The sequence below is a fragment of the Caretta caretta genome, chromosome 7, assembly GCF_965140235.1.
Source record: "Caretta caretta isolate rCarCar2 chromosome 7, rCarCar1.hap1, whole genome shotgun sequence".
Lineage (NCBI taxonomy): Eukaryota > Metazoa > Chordata > Testudines > Cheloniidae > Caretta > Caretta caretta.
Genome location: NC_134212.1, coordinates 49,261,357 through 49,284,312, shown reverse-complemented (window position 1 = coordinate 49,284,312; position 22,956 = coordinate 49,261,357). Strand labels below are relative to the sequence as shown.

Below are 22,956 nucleotides of genomic sequence, written 5' to 3'. Positions count from 1 at the left end.
CCTGGTACAGGCCCACCTGAGGACTCAGTCATTTAGCTCAAGCCGTAGCAGCTCCTACTCTTAACTCTGAAGTGCCCAGTTCTATCCCTGGTGCGTAGGCCAATACAGCAGTTGACTGAAAAACCTCTGGACACCCCCAAATCCTCTTCTGGGGGCTCTCCAGTGATCTGGGATAAAGGATGTCAGAAGCCCACAATAACAGTGCATGGAGACAACTTGTTCCCTGCTGTCCTCAGGGAAAGTCTTATCCATGTCTGTGGTTGGAGAATCAGAGAAATGCCAGGCTGGAAGGACCCTAGAGAGACCATCAGCTCCAGCCCCCTGCGCTAAGGCAGGACCAAGTCACCCAAAACCAGCCCTGACAGGGATTTGTGCGACTCGGTCTTAAAACCCCCCAATGACAGGGATCCCACAACCCCCCTTGTAGACCTGTTCTAGAGCTTCACTCCCCTGAGAGTTAGAAAGTATTTGCTAATATCTAACTTCTATCTCTCTTGCTGCCGATTACGCCCATTGCTGCTTGTCCTCCCTTCAGTGGAGGTGGAGGACAATTGATCCCCATCCTCTTTCGAAGAGCCCTTCACAAATTTGAACACTGGTATCAGGCCCACCCCCACCTCAGTCTTCTTTGCTCAAGACCAAACATGCCCAGGTTTTTGACCTGTCCCCAGCAGTCAGGTTTTCGAAACCTTTGACCATTCTGCACTCTCTCCAATTTGTCCATATCACTCCCGAAGTGTGGAGTCCAGAACTGCACACTGCTCCCACTAAGGCCTCTCCAGATCCCGGGCTGTCACCCAAAGCACCCTACCAAGCCAGCCTAGCCCGCTGCCAGAAGACGTTGCTATTCGATTTGACTGGGTCCTGGCACTGGCACTGTAAACAGACTGAAGAAGGGGAGAGAGGGAGCAGCACGGCTTGAAAGACAACCGCTTGTGCCTGACTGCTGGCGACTCCAGCTGGCTCTGGCCCGGGCGGTGCCATGGTAGAGCCTGCCGAATGCACCCTACCTTGAGAATCTCTTCCCGGTCTGCACTCCCTGATTCCTCAGCGCACTCCGCAGGAAGGTGGCACTCACAAGTAGCAGACTGAGGTGGCAGCTTAGATTGGTGGCCAGTTGGGGGAAATGCCCAGTATTGGCTAAGGACTGGCAGGCCAGGTGCATGGCTGGGGGATAAGACTGGAGGGTGCTACTCCCAGCACGACACAGTGGTGCACCGGGCCCACCCACGGCGCTTGTTTGTAATAGGGGCACTGGCTGCATCAGCTCTTCCATTTTCCTCAGAAGCCACGCTGAGGTAACCTGCAACCTGAAAGGCGGCAGTAACCGGACTAACTCCCACCTCCAGTCACTTTCTGCAGGGCTGGTGGAGCTGCGTCAGAGCACACAAAATGACTGGGAAAAAAAGAGTTATTCACTTCTCGTAACTGTTGTTCTTGGAAATGTGTTGCTCCTGTCCATTCCAATAGGTGTGTGCGTGTGCTGCATGCATGATCGCTGGAAGCTTTTCCCTAGAGGTACCCATCGGCAGTGGAGACCCCTGGAGTGGCGCCCTCATGGCGATGTATATAGGACCCTGCCGACCCGCTGCCTGCTCAGTTCTTTCTTGCCAGAAGACTCCGACAGAGGGGAGGCAGGCGGGATTTGGAATGGACAGGAGCAACATATCTCGAAGAACAACAGTTATGAGAGATGAGTAACCGTTTTTTCTTCAAGTGATTGCTCACTTTGCATTCCAATAGGTGACTTCCAAGCGGTTACCCCGGAGGAGGGGTCGGAGTTCACCTGACCGTTGACTGGAAGACTGCCAAACCAAAAGCAGCAGCATCCCTCGCCTGCTGGGTCATGGCGTAATGGGAAGTGAAGGTGTGGACTGAAGACCACGTTGCTGCCTTGCAGATGTCCAGGATAGGGACCTGCGCCAGGAAAGCTGCAGACGTCGCTTGTGCTCTGGTGGAATGCGCTCTAATGGGTGGAGCTGGAATTGTAGCCAGGCCATAGCACGCCCTGATGCAGGATGTGATCCATGACGACATTCTCTATGATGAGATAGGAAACCCCCTCATCCTTTCTGCAATTGCAATAAAGAGCTGTAGTGATTTACGGAACGGCTTTGTGCGTTCAATGTAAAGGGCTAAGGCCCGTCTAACATCTAAGGTGTGAAACATGCGCTCCCTGCTGGTGGCATGGGGTTTAAGGAAGAACACAGGCAAGAATATGTCCTGGTTCACATGAAACTGGGAGACCACTTTGGGCAAAAAAGCATGGTGGGGGCGTAGCTGCACTTTGTTTTTATAAAACACTGTATACGGGGGTTCAGAGGTCTGGGCTCTGACGCTCTCCTTGCAGAAGTTATAGCTACTAGGAAGGCCACCTTTCAGGACAGACAGAAGAGAGGGCAGGTAGCCATAGGCTCAAAGGGGGGCCTCATGAGAGAGGATAGGACCAGGTTTAAGTCCGGGGGGGAACAGGCTGATGTAAAAGCCTGGGTAAAGTCAGTCAAAGCCCTTAAGGAACCTACCCACCATAGGGTTACTGAATACTGATCCCCCCAGTGTTCCTGGGTGGAAGGCCGAAACGGCCACCAGATGTACCCTTAGGGATATCGCCAACCCTTGGTGCTTTAAGTCCAAGAGGTAGTCTAGGACAAGGGGAACTGGGGCTGATTGTGGTTCAGATCCTCTTTGTCGGGACCAAATGGAGAAACACTTCCACTTGGCCAGGTACGTGGCTCAAGTGGAGGGTCTTCTGCTTCCCAACAGGACTTCCCTGACCGAGTTCGAACACTGAAGTTCCAAAGGGTTCAACCATGGAGTTTCCACGCTGTGAGGTGGAGGGACTCCAGGTTGGGGTGCTGCAGCCGGCCGTGGTCCTGCGAAATTAGGGATGGGCAGATGGGGAGCACTATTGGTGTGACCACTGAAAGGTTCAGCAATACAATGAACCACTGCTGGCGGAGCCACGCTGGTGCTATCAGGATCAACGAGGCCCTGTCCTGGTGAACCTTGAGGAGCACTCTGTGTATGAGGGGGAATGGTGGAAATGCATACATCAGGTGCCCCGCCCAAGATAGGTGACAGGTGTCTGCAAAGGAGCCTGGGCTGTGGTTCAGGAAGGAGTAGAAACTCTGGCATTTCCTGTCGCCCCGTGTGGCGAACAGGTCTGTATGGGGAAAGCCCCACTTCTGGAAAATTGAGTGGGCGATATCCAATCTGAGGGACCACTCGTGTCCCTGGAACGAGTGGCTGAGGTGGTCTGCCAGCTCGTTCTGCACCCCAGGAAGGTATGACGCCTGCAGGTGTATGGAGTGCGTGATGCAAAAATCCCACAGGGTGAGGGCTTCCCGACAGAGGGAAGAGGAGCGAGCACCACCCTGTTTGTTTATATAAAACATCTCTGTGGTGTTGTCTGTGAGTACTGATAAGCACCTGTCCTGGAGATGGCTCTGGAATGTCTGGCATGCCAGGCGAACCGCTCTCAACTCTCATACGTTGATGTACAGTGACAGCTCTGCCTGGGATCTGAGGCCTTGGGTTCTGACACTGCCTAGATGAGCTCCCCAACTGAGCGCCGAAGCATCCTTAACCAGGACAATCGTCGGCTGGGGCTTTGTGAAAGAAACTCCCGCACAGACCATCTGAGGTTGGAGCCACCAGTGGAGGGAGCTGAGTATTCGCGGACGGAGGGTCACTATTGAGTCCAATGGGTCCCTGCCCTGCCTGTGCAAGCCACGCTTGTAGAGGTCGAAGGCGGAGCCTGGCGTGTTGCACCACATATGTGCAGGCAGCCATATGTCCCAAAAGACCTATACAGTTTCTGGCTGTGGTGGCTGGGAAACGAACGAGGGTATGAATAATGTCCGAGATTGCTTTGAAGCGTAGTTCTGGGAGGAACACCCTCGCGACTGCAGAGTCCAGGAGGGCTCCAATGAACTCTATCCTTTGAGTGGGGGTCAGGATAGACTTGGGTTCGTTCAATATAAGGCCCAGCCAGAAGAATGTGTCCCTGACCAGGGATACGTGCTGCACTACCCTTGTTTGGGATTCTGCCTTGAGAAGCCAGTCGTCCAGGTATGGGAAAACCTGGACCTGGCGCCTGCGGAGGAAAGCTGCCACTACCCCCATACACTTGGTGAATAGCCGAGGGGTGGTGGGAAGACCGAACGGAAGCACCCTGAACTGGTAGTGATGGCCACCGACTACGAACCTGAGAAAACGCCTGTGGGAAGGGATAACTGAAATATGGAAATACACGTCCTTCAAGTCGAGGGCAGCGTACCAGTCTCCCGGATCCACTGAGGGAATGATGGTGGCCAGAGAGACCATGCAAAACTTCATCTTTTTTAATGTATGAGTTGAGGTCTCACAGGTCCAGGATACGCAGAAGCCCCCCCTTGACCTTGGGGATAAGGAAATAACGGGAGCAGAACCCTTGCCCTGAATTCCTGAGGGACCTCCTCTATCACCCCTAGTGCTAGGAGCAGTTGAACCTCCTGTAAAAGAAGTTGCTCGTGAGAAGGGTCGCTGAAGAGAGACGGGGAAGGCGGGTGGGAGGGTGGTAGGGAGCAGAATTGGATAGAATATCCCGCCCCTACCGTGCTGAGGACCTAGCGATCTGACGTGATCTGAGCCCAAGCCCGGTAGAAGCGGGAGAGTCGGTTCACAAAAGGACGGGAAGGATCCAGTAAGGCGACTGGTGCGCTGTCCTCGTGCTTAACTTCAAAAGGTAGGCTTAGGGCCAGGGGCTGTTTAGTCGAACTCTGGCCTTGGCCCGAAGAGGACTGTGGGCACCTCCTATTGTTTCTGCCCCTCCTTCTAGGTGGGTCCCATCTCGGGGCTTCTTGGTAGAAGCGAGATGGGGACTGAGGCCTAAAAGATCTTCTCTGAAAGGCAGGGGTGTGCAGCCCCAGAGATCTCAGCGTGGCCCGAGAGTCCTTGAGGCTGTGTAAACATTTGTCCGTATTTTGGGCAAACAGGCCCTCACGGTCAAAGGGAAGGTCCTGTATGGTATTTTGGACCTCGGGAGAGATACCCGAGACCTGGAGCCATGCACTACGTCTCACAGTAATGGTGGTGGCCATAGTTCTAGCTCCCAAATCCACCTCATCAAGGGCTACTTGAAGAGCAGTTCTAGAGACCACCTTGCCTTCCTCTAGGAGTGCTCCGAACTCCCTACATGCGTCAGTCGGGATAAACTCCTGGAACTTGGCCAACACCTACCAGGAATTAAAGGCATAACAGCCTAGCGCTGTCTGTTGGTTAGCTATTCGAAGCTGGAGACTCCCCAGTTGAATAGACTTTATGGCCGAAGAGGTCCAGCTTCTTTGAGTCACGTGACTTAGGAGCAGAACCTGGTTGACCCTGCCACTCCTTATGATTTACTGCATCTACGACCAACGTACCCGGTTGGGGGTGTGTAAAAAGGTGCTCACAGCCCTTTTGTGGCAGAAAGTAGTGTCTCTCCACACCCTTAGCCATCAGTGGTATAGAGGCTGCAGTCTGCCAAAGCACATTGGTGGTAGTCTGGATAGACTTTATGAGGGACAATGTAACCCTGGAGGGACCCTCTGGGGCAAGGATATCTACTGTGGGGTCTAAGTCCTCAGCAACTTCCTCCACCTCGAGGTTAAGGTTACTTGCCACCCTCTTAAGTAGGTCCTGGTGGCCCTTGACATCCATTGGTGGTAAAGCAGTGGATGTGCCCGCCACAGCCTCATCAGGCGAAGAGGAGGAAGACATTCCCGGAACCGGGTCCTCCTGCCCCTCCAGTTGTCTAGAGGCTGGACATGGTAACTCAGGAGGCCTGACAATGACCAGCTGAGTGGCCTCCACCGTGAGTGGAGTGGGAGCTGTGGCTGATCGACAGTCACATCCCGTGTAGGGTCCTCTGGTGCCCTAGGGGAGCGGTGTGCCATCGATGATGCTGATGGAGGGGCACGGGGATGTTAAGAGTAATAGCAAGAAATGTTAAGAGTAATAAGAAGGGTTTCTTCAGGTATGTTAGCAGCAAGAAGAAAGTCAAGGAAAGTGTGGGCCCCTTACTGAATGAGGGAGGCAACCTAGTGACAGAGGATGTGGAAAAAGCTAATGTACTCAATGCTTTTTTTGCCTCTGTCTTCACGAACAAGGTCAGCTCCCAGACTACTGCACTGGGCAACAAAGCATGGGGAGGAGGTGACCAGCCCTCTGTGGAGAAAGAAGTGGTTCGGGACTATTTAGAAAAGCTGGACGAGCACAAGTCCATAGGGCCGGATGTGCTGCATCCGAGAGTGCTAAAGGAGATGGCGGATGTGATTGCAGAGCCATTGGCCATTATCTTTGAAAACTCATGGCGAACGGGTGAAGTCCCGGATGACTGGAAAAAGGCTAATGTAGTGCCCATCTTTAAAAAAGGGAAGGAGGAGGATCCTGGAAACTACAGGCCAGTCAGCCTCACCTCAGTCCCTGGAAAAATCATGGAGCAGGTCCTCAAGGAATCAATTCTGAAGCACTTAGAGGAGAGGAAAGTGATCAGGAACACTCAGCATGGATTCACCAAGGGCAAGTCATGCCTGACTAATCTAATTGCCTTCTATGACGAGATAACTGGCTCTGTGGATGAGGAGAAAGCAGTGGACATGTTGTTCCTTGACTTTAGCAAAGCTTTTGACACGGTCTCCCACAGTATTCTTGCTAGCAACTTAAAGAAGTATGGGCTGGATGAATGGACTATAAGGTGGATAGAAAGTTGGCTAGACTGTTGGGCTCAACGGGTAGTGATCAATGGCTCCATGTCTAGTTGGCAGCCGGTATCAAGTGGAGTGCCCCAAGGGTCGGTCCTCGGGCCGGTTTTGTTCAATATCTTTATAAATGATCTGGAGGATGGAGTGGATTGCACCCTCAGCAAGTTTGCAGATGACACTAAACTTGGAGGAGAGGTAGATATGCTGGAGGGTAGGGATAGGATACAGAGGGACCTAGACAAATTGGAGGTTTGGGCCAAAGGAAATCTGATGAGGTTCAACAAGGACAAGTGCAGAGTCCTGCACTTAGGATGGAAGAATCCCATGCACCGCTACAGACTAGGGACTGAATGGCTCGGCAGCAGTTCTGCAGAAAAGGACCTAGGGGTTACAGTGGACAAGAAGCTGGATATGAGTCAACAGTGTGCCGTTGTTGCCAAGAAGGCCAATGGCATTTTGGGATGTATACGTAGGGACATTGCCAGCAGATCGAGGGACATGATCATTCCCCTCTATTCGACATTGGTGAGGCCTCATCTGGAGTACTGTGTCCAGTTTTGGGCCCCACACTACAAGAGGGATGTGGAAAAATTGGAAAATGTCCAGTGGAGGTCAACAAAAATGATTAGGGAACTGGAACACATGACTTAAGAGGAGAGGCTTAGGGAACTGGGATTCTTTAGTCTGTGGAAGAGAAGAATGAGGGGGGATTTGATAGTTGCTTTCAACTACCTGAAAGGGGGTTCCAAAGAGGATGGATCTAGACTGTTCTCAGTGGTAGCAGATGACAGAACAAGGAGTAATGGTCTCAAGTTGCAGTGGTGGAGGTTTAGGTTGGATATTAGGAAAAACTTTTTCACTAGGAGGGTGGTGAAGCACTGGAATGCGTTACCTAGGGAGGTGGTGGAATCTCCTTCCTTAGAAGTTTTTAAGGTCAGGCTTGACAAAGCTCTGGCTGGGATGATTTAGTTGGGGATTGGTCCTGCTTTGAGCACAGGGTTGGACTAGATGACCTCCTGAGGTCCCTTCCAACCCTGATATTCTATGATTCTACCACCGACACAGGTCTGGACCCTTGGCCTTGGGCCTGATGATAGGCCCAGGGGTCCAAAAGGGTCATTGTACTGGGCCCTGTCACTGGGGTGGCCAAGTGGCTACGGCGCTGCTTGCTCCACCGGCTGATGGTGCCGGGACCGATGTTGGGACCAAGATCGGTAATGACTGCGTTGGGACTGTGAAGATTCGGCCTCTGACTCTGACGAGTACTCTGACGCCGACCACAGTGTAGCAGAGCCCGATGGTGCCAGAGAATGGTGGCGAGGGGACAGAGACCGGCGCCATAGCATCATGGGTTTACCACGGTGCTGGATTAGTGGCGGTGCCATCATCGGTTCTGGCATCGCTGTCCCCAATGGTGCCGTAGCCATCGGAACTGCCATCATCGGTGCCACCGACATCGGTACAGACATCGGTGCCGAAGTCATTGGTAGCATAGCGGCGCCCCTCGGTGCCGGGCACACTGCTGCCATCGGTACCGATGCCGGTAGCTGATTTTGCAGGCCCGGATCTCGCACATGCGGGTCCAGGTACTGCAACGTCATATCAATGAGATCGCGGGCTGCCTCATAGGTGTCCAGAGTGGAGGGGAGGTCGAGCTCTTCCTCTAATTCCCCATGTGTAGGAGACTCCGTTCCCGCCGGACTCAAGGGCTCTGCAGCCGGGGCCGAGGCTGACAGCGTTGGTTCTTGATGGCCTTGCCGGGGTGTCCAACTGGAGGACACACTCCACTGTGAGCACCCTTCGGCTTCCTGACAGGGGAACGACCTCTGTCCAGTTTCTTTTTCTTATGTGGCACCGGAGACTGGGATCGGTGCCGACGTGAGGCACTGGCATTGTGTGCCGGAGAATAGTGCTGGTGGCTCCTTCCTCAGTGCCGGGACATCCCACACTGAGGCCAGCGCACTGCGTACCGAGGAGACCGGCACCGGTTCCGTCTGCAGCTGAAGGGCCGACTCCATCAAAAGGAGTTTCAGGCAGTAGTCCTGCTCTCTCTTTGTTCTGGATTTAAAGACCCTGCAAATAGGGTTCTTATCTGTTTGATGGCCCTTGCCAAGACACTTGAGACAATTGTGGGAATAGGCTTCCCACACCTCTCGCACGCTTTAAACCCCTGTGGCCGAGGCATGCCTTGGCGCCGGGGAAAGTAGAAAGAAGGGGGGAGGGGGGAACCCCTTGGAAGAATAATAACTACAACTATTAATAACTTGAATAACTATCTACACTGAAGACAAAGGAAACCACTAGACTAAGTAACTTGTGAGCAAGCACTAAGCTGTTCCAACGACCATCACAGACGGTAAGAAGGAACTGAACGGGCAGCAGGGTGGCAGGGTCATATATACAACGCCATGAGGGCGCCACTCTAGGGGTCTCCACTGCCAACCAGACGGGTACCGCGAAGGAAAAGCTTCCAGTGATCGTGCATGCGGCGTGTGCACACACCCCTATTGGAATGCACAGCAGCAATCACCTGAAGAAGAACTGGCTGTTCCAAAGTTACCTTGGGCTGGGACTGAGAGCAGCTGTGCTGCAAAAGGGACGCGGACGTGCACATGGGGTTAAAATCCAACATATTTTCCCCTCGATCACATGATTTCCCCTCCCCCATGTACCAATTTTTCAGAAAGCCCCAGAGCTAGACGTTTACAGCTATTATCCTCCTGAACGTCACTTCTCCATCAGATCGACGCACTGCTGTTCCAGGAGGGATGGGGCACCAGGCTCTATGCCCTGATTGTTCACACAGCATCACTTGAGAGGAGTAGATCGGCCATAGGCCCCGGTTTGTTATTGTAGGGTTGCTACAGACCAGCAGGCTGCTCCAACCCTGGCTGCAGGGTGTGCCCATGCTGGCTTGCTATGGCAGGATGCAGCTGGGTGCTGGGTTTGAGAGGAGCTGCACAGCAGCGGGTTTGTTCTGCTGGCGTGGGGCAGAGGAAGGGGTTGTTGTAGGGTTGCCGAGGACAACTTTGGTTTAGTTTGGGTTTGGGTATTTTCAAGAAAAGGCAGGTGGAATTTTAGGCCCGCCCAACTCACAAGAGGAGAGAGGGGAGGCTGGGCCAGAGCTTAGAGCACCAGCCTAGAAGGGGAGACCTGGTTCAATCTCCTCCTCTCCCAGACTCGGGGTGCGACCTTGATCCTGCCACTCACCACTCAGGCCCTCACCTGTACAACAGAGTGACAGCCCTGCCCTGCCGCTCAGGCGGCGTGTGAGGATCACAATGAAGACAGTGAGGTGCCCAGATACTACAGCCAGGTAAGTGCCTACGGGAAAGTCAATACTGCGAAAAAAGATGGGTCCTTAACTTAAGTTAGGTCACTCAAGTCAGGGTCCATCCACTCTGCAGTGGGAAGAGCCTCTGATCCCAGGCAGACAGACTCACACTAGCAGGGCATGAGCCTGTTTCCCCGGGTTGGGACGTGCGCTCAGAGCTGCAGTGTAGACCAGGGGTTCTCAAACTGGGGGTCAGGACCCCACAGGGGGTTGCAAGGTTATTACATGGGGGGTTGCGAGCTGTCAACCTCCACTCCAAACCCCGCTTTGCCTCCTGAATTTATAATGGTGTTAAATATATTTAAAAGTGTTTTACATTTATAAGGGGGGGACGCACTCAGACCCCTTCACAGCTATGTGAAAGGGGTCACCAGGACAAAAGTTTGAGAACTACTGGTGTAGCCAGACCCCTAAGACAAGGGGACAGTATCCCTTCTAGGTCAAAGCTACTTACCCCCGAGCCAGGCCTGGGCGCCAGCACATGGCGGGTGGGGTGGAGACCCAGACAGCCCCATACAGAGTCTGAACACAGCGTTCTGCCCACAGCCAGAGCAGGTCCGAATGCTTGAACTGGCTGGTCAAAAGGTATTTCACCCCCTAGCCCAGTCGGAAGCAGGTCTGTCCACTGGTTCCCTTCTGTATGGAAGGCAGTCACGATGCGCACAGCTGCCAGTAACCCCAGAAGAGAGCAGCTCAGCCGCTGTGCGGTTAAACCCCAGCCCAACGTGCCGCTACCCTGTACAGAGCCCCCCACTGCTGGAGACTCCACTGAGCCCAGCACGGGAACCTCGCTAGAAGGAGCCAGACACAAGCTACTGGCCTGGTAGCTTATCAGCAGGGACTGAGCAGGTCTGTAGCTTGCTGTTTCCTGTCCTCCTGACCTTCCATGCCTCTGGCACTTCCTCCGTGCAGAACAAGCGTCACGGAGGAGACACCCTCAGGTTTTCAGTCTCACAGCAAGGGCCTGATGAGGGTTTGCCAGTGCTGTCAGGAGGTACTGACAAAACAATGCAGACTAAATGGAGCCTGCATGCTGCTGTGCTCACCTTCTCTTCCCTGCCTCTCTGGGGCCCCTGGGGCTGCCCTGGAATCAAACCCCCATTTCAAGGGCTCACAGGGATTAGTGACCAGGGAGAGTTAACGACAGTCTGTGTTTGTACAGTACCTAGCACAGTGCGGTCCTGTCTGGCACAGAGGTCCCAGGTGCTACGAGCTGGCACTGCTGCCCTTCAATGGACAGAATGAGACATGCTCCCAGAGCTAAAGCCAGCACAGGGCCGTAGCTGGAGAGGTCAAGGCCTCTCAAGGAGGATCCAAGTGCTATGCTTCTATGCCAGGGATTAAACCAGAGGCAGGAGCTGCTATAGCTTGAGCTAAAGAGTCAAGCTCTGTAGCTGTGGCTGGAACAGACTCACCCTCTGTGGGCTGGGCAGAGCAGGACATGGAACTTGGCCAGTGGGTTGTACTCCGAGCTCATAGGGGCCCTGGAGAGCAGTGTAGTGACCATCACTCTCCGTTGGGCCCAGGTTTGCTACAACTTACATGGATTTTCAAAACCGCCTCTCCTCCACCACGGACACAGCCACGGGACTGAAATGGTACACAATAGGCAGGCACCCCAGTTTGACAAGGCAGAGCCACTATGTGGAAGAGGCCAGCTGGTCTCCACCTTGGGAGCCCCAGCTTCCCCCCAGGGCTGGGAGAGGGCAGCTCCTGATGGAACGCCAGGGAAGCTGGGACTCCAAGATGCGAGTAAGGGACCGGCTTTGCGCATCAAGTGCTGGGGCTCAAGCAACTCCCCGATCGTTTGAAGTACATTGGGGCCAGTGTTCAACTAACATAACCACCTCAAATAGGTAGGATCTCAATGAGCCCAGAGAGAGCATCTCCTAGAGTAACTCTGGCAGGCCTGGCTTGGCCTGCATGCTCCCAGCCTGACGGCACTGAACAGGGCAGCTCCATCGTCCCCTCTGACAATGGGATTTGCCTTGAAGTTTGCAGTGGCTTCATCCAGCCCCTGAACCGAATTCTCCCTGAGACCCAGGTGTTGTGACCGCCTGGGCTGTGATGCAGGAGGAGCTGTGCTAACAGCTGGCCTGGCAGGAAGCAGCTCACAGGGCCATTCCAGGGTACCTGGAGGAAGCGAGAGCTGAGCAGAGATCTCCCCAGCACCTCAGGCCTGCTCTAGCACACAGCTCCATGATCAGATAAGCCCTCGGCATCTTGTGCATGGAACCCACGTCGGTACTGCTGGAGCTAAGCTCCCAGACAGCAGCAGCCAACTCCAGGGCCTGACTCAACTCAGCTGCCATGTACAACCACAGGGTCTGGATGGGCTTTATACCCAACCCTGCCCCACAGCTAAATATAGCAGACAGCCACCCTAACTCAGGTAAGACCCCCTTCCAGGGGGCTCGCCCTCCGGTCAACATCTCAACAGAGCTGCCCTCTCTTACATCCCTTCTCACATCAGCAGAGATCAGGGCGGCAGGAACAGCGACAGAGCTGGATTTTCCCACTGTCTGTCCCATTCACAGGGGGAGGCAGCCCCACTGTCAGTCACAGGAGTTTCCTGGTCTAGCTGCGGCTGCACAGACTTCTGGGTTCAGTTCCTCTGGCACCGCCAGGAGCCTCTCAGCTCTTGGCGCTATTCTCAGTCTCTTCAGACCCCTATGTATCTTGCATGAGACCTACTGCATCTGACCTAGTAGCTGAGCCTTTATACCACACTCATCTCTGTACCGTCCACATGCTCATTTCACGCATTCCTAAGCAGATGCCTCTCGTGAGATCTGCAATGGCACCCAATTGCTCCTGACAACACAGGACCTCCCATTTGAGGTCACCTCCTCCCAGCCATGACCCGTACTAACAGGCAGAGATCTCAGCGCAACAGGCCTAGTAAGGTCTATGTATAAACAAGATAATTGAACCCTTGGCGTTTTCATTTCTACCTCCTCCCCGTGGCCTGTGAGTGCAGCCTAAAATACCAGGGTGTGGCCACATGATCTTCAAATGGGGAAGGTCTGGGATGGAAATTCTAGGAGCTACAACTTTATCCTCCACCCAGAGCAGGTGCTGAGCGACAGACCACATCCCAGAGCCATGTGGAAGTGGCTGATTCGCCACCCGTTGGGAGCCAGGATGGGTTTCACCCTGGCAAGAAGGAGCACATTACCTGTGTACTCGGGGAAGCAGATGGTCAGGGGGCTGTGTATGATCTTCTCCTCAAAGAGGTCCTTCTTATTCAGGAAGAGGATGATGGATGTGTCTGTGAACCACTTGTTGTTACAGATGCTATCGAACAGCTTCATGCTCTCATGCATCCGGTTCTGTCAAGACAACCAACCACAGGCATTCAGTGAGCCAGACGGGACCCAGACAGAGCAAGAACTGGGTTAGGAGCTGGGGAAATGGCAGGGGGAAAGGCTGCCTAGTGGTTAGGGCATGCGACTGGAATTCAAAAGACCCAGATTCAATTCCCTTGTGCCCCAAAACTCCCTGTGTGACTTTGTGCAAATCACTTTGGACCAGATCCTCAGAGGAGTTTAGGGGATCTCACTTCCACTGGAATCAAATTCCTTCATGCTGTAGCCAAGTTCAGCCAAAATCAATGGAAGTTTGGTGCCTAAATACCTTTGAGTATTGAGCCTCAGTTTCCCATCTGTACAATGGGGCTAATACTACTCCCCTGCTCACGGGTGAGTGATGGGGCCATACAAGGACGTCAGACAGACCGGCATGAGTTGGGGAAGGTCTCAGGAGCCAGCACAGCCAGAACCTCTGCCTTTCACACAGAGGAGATCACTGGATTTTGGGGCACAGTGTCTCAACTCTGGAGAAGTTTGGGCACCAACAGCCTCATGCATTTCCGGTGTTTCCTGGATGGAACTACCTCCAACCATTCCCACTGGAGTCTAGCTAGACGGGAGTGCTCATGTCTCCTATGTCTAGGGGCCTAGGCACCCAGGTTAACTCAGTTCTAAGAGAATTCTGAGAAGCTTTAAAATGTTTTAAAGCCATAAATCTTATTGCAGAGCAGTTTTCAGAGTAGAAAGCATGTGGGGAGGGCCACGATCAGCTGGAATTCCTAGAAGCCACATGAAAGCATCAGAGGGCAAGTTTATGACACTTGCACACAGGTTTAATCATCATCATCATGTGGAGCCACAGAAAGCGGAAGAAAGGGAAGAGATAAATGTGCTGGGGCATTGGAACGAAAAGGGAGGACCATTTGGCTGTTAGGCTATTATCATATCCCAGCCTGGCACAGGAACACTGCACTGCTGGTGCCAAATTGCCAACATTACAGAGCACTGAGACAGCACCCTTCCCAAAACGCCAGCCTCACCACTGTGGAGTACCGGAATTTTGGGACAGAGATGGTGTTAACCAAGTTATGCTCAGCATGCCTGCAGGACCCATGAGCTTCCCAGTGTGTCGCTGCAATCACTAAAGACCTCGTGGAACTACAGAACAAACCATGGCTAGAAGGCAGAATTGTTTAGCAGTGAGTAATGAGCCACTGGAGCAATTTACCAGGGGGCGTGGTGGATTCTCCATCTCTGGAATTTATCTGTCAAAACTGGCTGCTCTTTGGATTGTTTGGGGGCAGGTCTTTGGCCTGCTCAGACTAGACATACCCAACGGTCCCTTCTAGTTTTGGCAGGATCAGGTGGCTAGGAGGCAAACCCACAGCTTTCTACTGTCCCAGATGAGGGTGCTGAGATGCCCAGTTCCTGCATGCATCTAACCTACAGACACCCCTCGTTTCTGTCCCCCGTGTAAGAGAGGTGATGCAATGGTAGCCAATGAGGGTGGGGGCAGGTGAGGAGAGGATGCCAGAGAGGGATAGAAGCATCCAGTGGGAGCAAGGAGATTACAGTGCGGGGGGGGGGGGGGGCGGCGATGGGATGGTGGAGAGAGAGAGGCCTGGAGCCTCTTGCAGCAAACCCCCTCCCCACTGAACATGCACGGATCCGGGGGATTGAGCTGGAGACACCCAGCCCATGGTCCCTCATGCTCGTGCATTTCAGACTAGCTCCGACGCAGGGCCAGATCAGCCCCTCTCCTGTCCTTACCATCTCCTCGTCCTCAGCCAGAACCAGGTCGTAGGCGCTGAGAGCCACGCAGAAGATAATGGCTGTCACACCCTCGAAGCAATGGATCCACTTCTTCCTTTCCGACCTCTGGCCGCCCACGTCAAACATCCTGCAAGCAAAGAGCCAGCGTTACAGCAGGGCAGCTCCTCCCCCACTCCGCCCATTGCTGAGCCTCAGCCTGATCAACGACTCCCCAGTCCAGAGAGGGAGAGCCGGCTAGATCTGAGACTGGGAGCCACTTAGCCCTACTACCAACTGGCTGGGACACCCTGGAAGGTCTCGTCACCTGCACGGGCCTCAGTTTCCCCATCTGTAAGACCACCCTCCCAGAACTGAGAGGCTCAATTAATTAATTAGGCCCAGATCTTCAAAGAGTGCTTGGTAGCTGTGATAAATGAAGGGGGGTAGCTCCCTTTTATGGACACCCAGCAAGCCAGTTAGCTATAAAATCTCTCTTCGTAACTGTTCTCTACTTGCTTTACCTGTAAAGGGTTAAAAAGTCTGACAGCTATGCATAGGTAAAAGGAAGTGAGTAGGCACCTGGCCAAAAGAGCTAATGGGAAAGCTAGAACTTTTTAAAATCGAACCTTTTGTCTGTCTGTGGTTGTTCTTCCAGAGAGGAGGCACAGAGCAGCAATGCTGTAAGAAGTTTAAGCCAGGTATGAAAAATAAATCTAATCATACCTAGAAACTACTCATTTGAAACCCCAGATATGTAAGTAGATCAGGGAATGTCTAGGAAGACACGATTAGGTTTCTCTCTTATTTCTTTATGGCTTGTGTACTCCTCTGTGCTAACCCCAAATGCTTTTGTTTTGTTTGTAACCTTTAAGCTGGACCTCAAGGAAGTTATTTTGATGCTTAAACCTTGTAAGTGGTTCTTTTTAATATCTAGCAATAGCCTGAGTTTCCAGATGTATTTTCTTTCTTTTTGTTTTTAATAAAATTTACCTTTTTTAAGGACAGGATTGGATTTTTGTGTCCTAAGAGGTTTGTGCACATGTTGTTTAATTAGCTGGTGGCAACAGCTGATTTCCTTTGGTTTTCTTTCTCAGCTCTTCCCCGGAGGGGGGTGAAAGGGCTTGAGGGTACCCCACAGGAAGGAATTCCCAAGTGTGCCTTCCTGGGTTCTCAAAGGGATCTTGCACTTGGGTGGTGGCAGCATTTACCCATCCAAGGTCAGAAAAGCTGTAACCTTGGAAGTTTAATACAAGCCTGAAGTGGCCAGTATTAATTTTTAGAATCACTTTAGACTCGAAGTGCCAGAGTGGGGAATCAGCCTTGTCAGCAATTAAACACCACTGAGGACCTGAGCCTAGGAGTCCGCAGGCTGCCTGGGGATGCTCAGGACTGCAGAGTAAATCATTCTTATTGAAAGAAAAGGAGTACTTGTGGCACCTTAGAGACTAACCAATTTATTTGAGCATGAGCTTTCGTGAGCTACTCATGCTCAAATAAATTGGTTAGTCTCTAAGGTGCCACAAGTACTCCTCTTCTTTTTGCGAATACAGACTAACACGGCTGTTACTCTGAAACCTGTCATTCTTATTGAGAATCATTTGCTCACGTTACTTAGAAACCCCTTTGCCATCTCGGAAGGATTAAGTGGCGCGGGCACCAGCCCAGATGACTAGCTGCTGTTCTCTTGGCCAGCCTGATGTGCCGTTCCCTCTGCTAAGTCAGCAAACTCCTGCCTCAGGTCCCGGGCACAGCGGCATCGCAGCAGCAGGTCGGACACGAGAATTTTAGCTGCATTTCGGCCCTGACCCCACTACAATGTCTAAGCAAGTCTGTAGCCAGCTGGTGACCTAGATGGCTCTAAAATTGGGGTTTGAGTCCTGTGCCCTCCCGGAATTCCCTCCAAAGGACAGGTAAGTTCTCCTGCAACTGACACAACTGACTGGGGGGAAATCCTAGAGCGTCTCTAGCACAAAGAATCATGGGATGTTCCCTCAGCACACATGGGCGAGTGCAGAGACCGTGAGGATGCTAACAGAGGTAGGGCTCTGTGGTGGGACACGCACACCCAGGTACAATCACCCAGGCTGGCTGTGCAGTGCAGACATAGGATTCTAACACTGGATAGTTAACTTGGGGATAAAACTGCACCTTCACTAGGAAAAAAAAAAAGTGTGTTCTTAACACGAGTTAGCAAGTTTAACTGGTTAAAATCACAGTGAAAACAAGTTAGCAGGTCTACTTGGCTAAATCCTAGGTTGCTCCAGTCTTTATCTCAACCTGCTAATTCATGTGAAAATGCCTTGCCTTCAATGCAGTTTTATCTCATGTCAGCTAACCTGAGTTAAGAACAAACCTTTTTTCCCTGGAGAAGACAAGGTCTCACAGACAAGCCATTTAAACAGCCACCTCCGTTCCTGGGAAGTGTAAACTTCCCTTTTTCCTTCCAGCATCCATGCCTCATGGGAGGTATTTCTGCAGCTTGCAGGCAAGTGGGAAGTGCACTGTGGCAAGCAACGATGGATCTCTGGGAAGACGCTGTCGGCAAGCACTGGGAAGCAGAGGCTGAGGCCTCAGTAGCCTTGCACACATTCAGACAGCTATCCTAGCAGTGCAAAGGAAATGCAAGGCTCGGGAGTGGATTACACTCATCACATGTAGCGTTGCTGAGCTAAATAGGATAAGAACACGCTGTTACAGCACAACGTGCGAGGGCCAATGGGGTCAGCATCTTGCTTGTTTAGAGTGAGTGCTCTGAACGGTAACTTGCCAAGCATACGCAAAGGCACCACTTCCCCTGGGCATCAGTGGAGACTGGGCAGGGGATCAAGACCTGGGAGCTCTCGAGTTTTATTCCTGGCTCTGCTGCTGAGATGCTGGGTGGCGCTGGGGTAGTCACCTCTGCTTTCTGTGCCTCAGTTTCCCCATGAGTGAAAGGGGGATGATCAGACTCACTCATGACTGGGATGTGGGATGGCTTCCGTAGTTAAGATACAGAAATCATTAAGATTGCCAAGTGGTGCACATTGTCAGATAACGACAGCACCGCTTCCTGTGTGTCCAGCAGGCACCTGCTCACATTAAACTCAGGGACTCTGGGTATGTGAGGCCTGGAGGACACACCAAGTGGCCCTTGTGTAATTAACAGTGTGATTTGAAACCAAATCGGTTTCAGTTTGTAATTGACTCAGGCTGTGTCTACACTTAAACTGCAAGAGTGGTGCAGCTGAAGCGCTTCCGGTAGCCACTCACTGCAGTGATGTGAGGGGCTCTCCTAACACCAGAGTTAACCACTTCCCTGAGAGGCCACGGCTAGGGAGATGGACGAATTCTTCCTAGTGCTATTTCACTGAAAGGTAGGTCAGCTTAACTACATGTCGCAGGGGTGTGGATTTTTCGCATCCCTGAACATGTAGACCTGGCCTTAAACTTAACCAATTTAAGAGTGTCCACACGACACGGGTTGCATAGATTTCACTAAATCAGTGCACAGGCTGTGAGAAGAAAAAATCATGCCACACCGAGGTTAGATCAGTGCCCTGGATTCAGCTGCACTGGTCCGAGTCCCTAATGGGCACAGATCAGTTTGGTTACAACAGTGCATCTTTCAGAGACAGATCAGCCATGCATCTACCTGCTCTCTAGTCACCTGCCATGCCTCCTCAAAACAGAAAATAGGCTAGAGAAAACCTGCATTTCTGAGGTAGGAAACAAGCAAAAACACTTATTAAAAACCCTTTCAGACCTTTTTCATACATCATTAAAGCACACACTGTGACAAAGTTGGGGATCTTTGTAGTCTTTCACATGAATAGTGTGTGCGCTCCTCAGCTTCCTATGTACTGCATGTTTAACAAGGTGGTGGGAGAGGGTTTGTTGTTGCAGAGGACCAGGTGTGACCTCGCCTAGCAGCTGGGACTGCCGGACAATGGCCTGGAGATGGGGAACCCTAACAACTGGTGACTAAGAGGCTCACCCCTGCTTGGCAGTCAGCCAGTTCTGGCCAGTGGGAGGACAAAGGACTGAGAAGAGAGGACCCTGGTGACCTGAACAACCAGTTCCAGCCAGACGGGGAACAAAGGACAGAAGAGAGAGGGCCCCAGCAACCTGTTTACCTGGGAGGGAAGACAAAGGACAGGGCTGTCACACTGAAAGGGTTCTCCACACGGACCACACAGGGCACGATCTGTGAGTCTGTAACACACTCACAAAAGGGCCGAAGTTCAATTTATCCCCTAAGCAAAATGCCTTACACAATGATCCGTTTTAGAAACCCAGCCTTTATCTGAAGATCTCTCTCTCTGCAGGATAATACAAGGATTGCCAAGGAGAGGAAGCTTCGCTATAGGTTTACTTCTCCTTATATCTGTTCTATCTAGGCTATTATATTTAAATAGCTTAGCTTCTCCCATGTTTCTAAGCTCCTCCCACAATTGAAAAAAGAGACACCAATCATCTGATGGTGATGGCTGTACCACACTAACTGCAGCAGTTGCAATCCTGAATGCTCTGTGGCTTTGCTCCTCAGCAAACACTTGCTCATTTCACTTGTAAATTACCTTAGCTTCAAATGAGGTGGGTGAGGTAATATCTTTTATTGGACCAACTTCTGCTGGTGAAAGAGACAAGCTTTCAAGCTACACAGAGCTAGAAGATGGGGGAGAGGGGGCTGTGATTTGTGGAGTCGATATTTATGATATGTACAATATTTCCAGTGTTGCTGTTAGTGGCCCTAGGTGCTGAGAGAAGCACTTACATGGGCATTGCTCGCCTTAGATCCTCTTCAGAGGACTAAGTATGCTGTAGTCCAGTGGTTCTCAACCTATTTATCATTGTGGCCCCCACAAACCCCTATGCCCAGCGCCCTCCGCCCAGAGACTTCTCCACAGAGTGGGGCCAGCAGCGGAGAGCTGTGTGCAGGGCAGGGGGCAGAGACCCCGAACCTGGACCCTGCTGTACATGGCCGGGTGGCAGCCCGCAGCTGGCAGCAGCCGGCTGGCCGGACCCCTCTGCATGGAGCCAGCGATAGCCGGCAGCCCAGAGCCCGTGGCCTTTAGCACACAGCTGAGCCGGGCTGCAGCTGTATGCTAATATGATCGTATGTGGCCTGTGGGCCACAGGTTGAGAACCACTGCTGTTGTCTTTCCAGCTAGGATGAGGAGTAGCCAAGATGTCCTAATCTATATTCCATGGACTCTATGAGCCACCTTTGACTGCTAGGCTCCTTCTGCAGTGAATCCTAGGCCCAGTCTCTTTTGGCGCACACAGCTGGCTCTCTCTCCTTGCCCACAGAACCTATGGAGCAATAAAATACGAAAACTGGCAAAACCCACAGAACTGCATTCCAACGTCCCCTGCAAACTGCTCGCTATTGAAATCCTCTGGAGATGTGTTTTTCTTTGCTTGGCGACTGATCGGCATTTCACATCATCGTTTCAGCCACACAGATAACAGGACTGGAACTCTGTCTAGTCTCCTCACAGTTCCTGCAGGAATGAACGTACTAAAGCAGGGATGTGTCAGCTCTCTCTGAACCACCATGTACACCAAAGGAACAAGGACCCTCTCCCTAAATCCTTGTCTTCACTACACAGGAGGGTTTTTAACCTGTGGCGACTAAAATGTGCGAACAAGGCAATTTGCACCCGTTAGCAGGTCAGGGTAAACACTGAGGGAGCGCATGCTTCACCTCAACACACTGATGCACGTGAGAACCACGAAGTGCCTAATACACACTAGGATGTTACCACGTGTTTGCTGCCACATGGATAAAAAAAAAACCAAACCAGATCCTTCTCTCTTCCAAGTGTGTGTGTGTGTGTGTGTACATACACACCATGCCCACCGCCAGGGGGTTTGACAGACCCCACGCTAACACTCAGTGCTGCTGGCCGAAGGAACCGGCCCTGGCTATGTGCAGTGGGACTCTAGAGCTCTACTCCTTTTGATCTTCAGTCACCTGTCCGGAGTTCAGTAAGGCATTTGATACAGGTCCACCAGGGAAATCATCAGTTAAATTGGAGAAGATGGGGCTTACTCTGGGAATTGAGAGGTGAGCAAGGAACTGGTTAATGGGGAGACTACAAAGAGTCCTACTGAAAGGTGAACTGACAGGGCGCAAAGAGGTTACTAGTGGAGTTCCTCAGGGATCAGTCTTGGGACCAATCTTATTAACATTTCTATTCCTGATCTTGGCACAAAAAGCGGGAGTGTGCTAATAAAATCTGTGAATGACACAAAGCTGGGAGGTTTTGCCAATACCAAGGAGGACCCGAATAGCATACAAGATCTGGGCAACCTTGAAAACTGGAGTAATAGAAATGGGATGAAATTTAATAGTGCAAAGTGCAAGGTCACACACTTGGGGACTAAACAACAAGAAGATTTGCTGTAAGCTGGGGATGTATAAGATGGGAGCAGCAGAGGAGGAGAAAGAGCTGGGTGACTATAAGCAGTCAACATGGTATGCCCATGAAAAAGGCTAATGCGGTCCTAGGATTCATCGGGTGAGATATTTCCAGTAGAGACAGGGAAGTGTTAGTACCATTACACAAGGCACTGGTGAGACCTCATCTGGGACACACTGTGCAGTTCTGGTCTCCCATGTTTAAGAAAGATGAATTGAAACTGGAACAGGAGCAGAGAAGGGCTATTAGGATGACTCCTAATATAGGAAATAGGAAAGTGTGGGCCCCTTACTGAATGAGGGAGGCAACCTAGTGACAGAGGATGTGGAAAAAGCTAATGTACTCAATGCTTTTTTTGCCTCTGTTTTCACTAACAAGGTCAGCTCCCAGACTGCTGCGCTGGGCATCGCAAAATGGGGAAGAGATGGCCAGCCGTCTGTGGAGATAGAGGTGGTTAGGGACTATTTAGAAAAGCTGGATGTGCACAAGTCCATGGGGCCGGACGAGTTGCATCCGAGAGTGCTGAAGGAATTGGCGGCTGTGATTGCAGAGCCATTGGCCATTATCTTTGAAAACTCGTGGCGAACGGGGGAAGTCCCGGATGACTGGAAAAAGGCTAATGTAGTGCCAATCTTTAAAAAAGGGAAGGAGGATGATCCTGGGAACTACAGGCCACTCAGCCTCACCTCAGTCCCTGGAAAAATCATGGAGCAGGTCCTCAAAGAATCAATCCTGAAGCACTTGCATGAGAGGAAAGTGATCAGGAACAGCCAGCATGGATTCACCAAGGGAAGGTCATGCCTGACTAATCTAATCGCCTTTTATGATGAGATTACTGGTTCTGTGGATGAAGGGAAAGCAGTGGATGTATTGTTTCTTGACTTTAGCAAAGCTTTTGACACGGTCTCCCACAGTATTCTTGTCAGCAAGTTAAGGAAGTATGGGCTGGATGAATGCACTATAAGGTGGGTAGAAAGCTGGCTAGATTGTCGGGCTCAACGGGTAGTGATCAATGGCTCCATGTCTAGTTGGCAGCCAGTATCAAGTGGAGTGCCCCAAGGGTCGGTCCTGGGGCTGGTTTTGTTCAATATCTTCATAAATGATGTGGAGGATGGTGTGGATTGCACTCTCAGCAAATTTGCGGATGATCCTAAACTGGGAGGAGTGGTAGATACGCTGGAGGGGAGGGATAGGATACAGAAGGACCTAGACAAATTGGAGGATTGGGCCAAAAGAAATCTGATGAGGTTCAATAAGGATAAGTGCAGGGTCCTGCACTTAGGACGGAAGAACCCAATGCACAGCTACAGACTAGGGACCGAATGGCTAGGCAGCAGTTCTGCGGAAACGGACCTAGGGGTGACAGTGGACGAGAAGCTGGATATGAGCCAGCAGTGTGCCCTTGTTGCCAAGAAGGCCAATGGCATTTTGGG

The 22,956-nt window shown here is 51.8% G+C and overlaps 1 protein-coding gene across 1 annotated transcript in view; it reads right to left on the bottom strand.

Moving 5' to 3' along the window:
- Window positions 1–22,956, bottom strand: part of GNAI2 (G protein subunit alpha i2) — a 199,795-nt gene that overhangs the window by 6,054 nt on the left and 170,785 nt on the right. The window contains exons 6-7 of the mRNA XM_048856214.2: window positions 15,138–15,267; window positions 13,235–13,388 (exon numbers count right to left, since the gene is read on the bottom strand). Coding sequence (XP_048712171.1) covers window positions 13,235–13,388; window positions 15,138–15,267 — 284 coding nt within the window. The remainder of the gene's footprint in view (window positions 1–13,234; window positions 13,389–15,137; window positions 15,268–22,956) is intronic.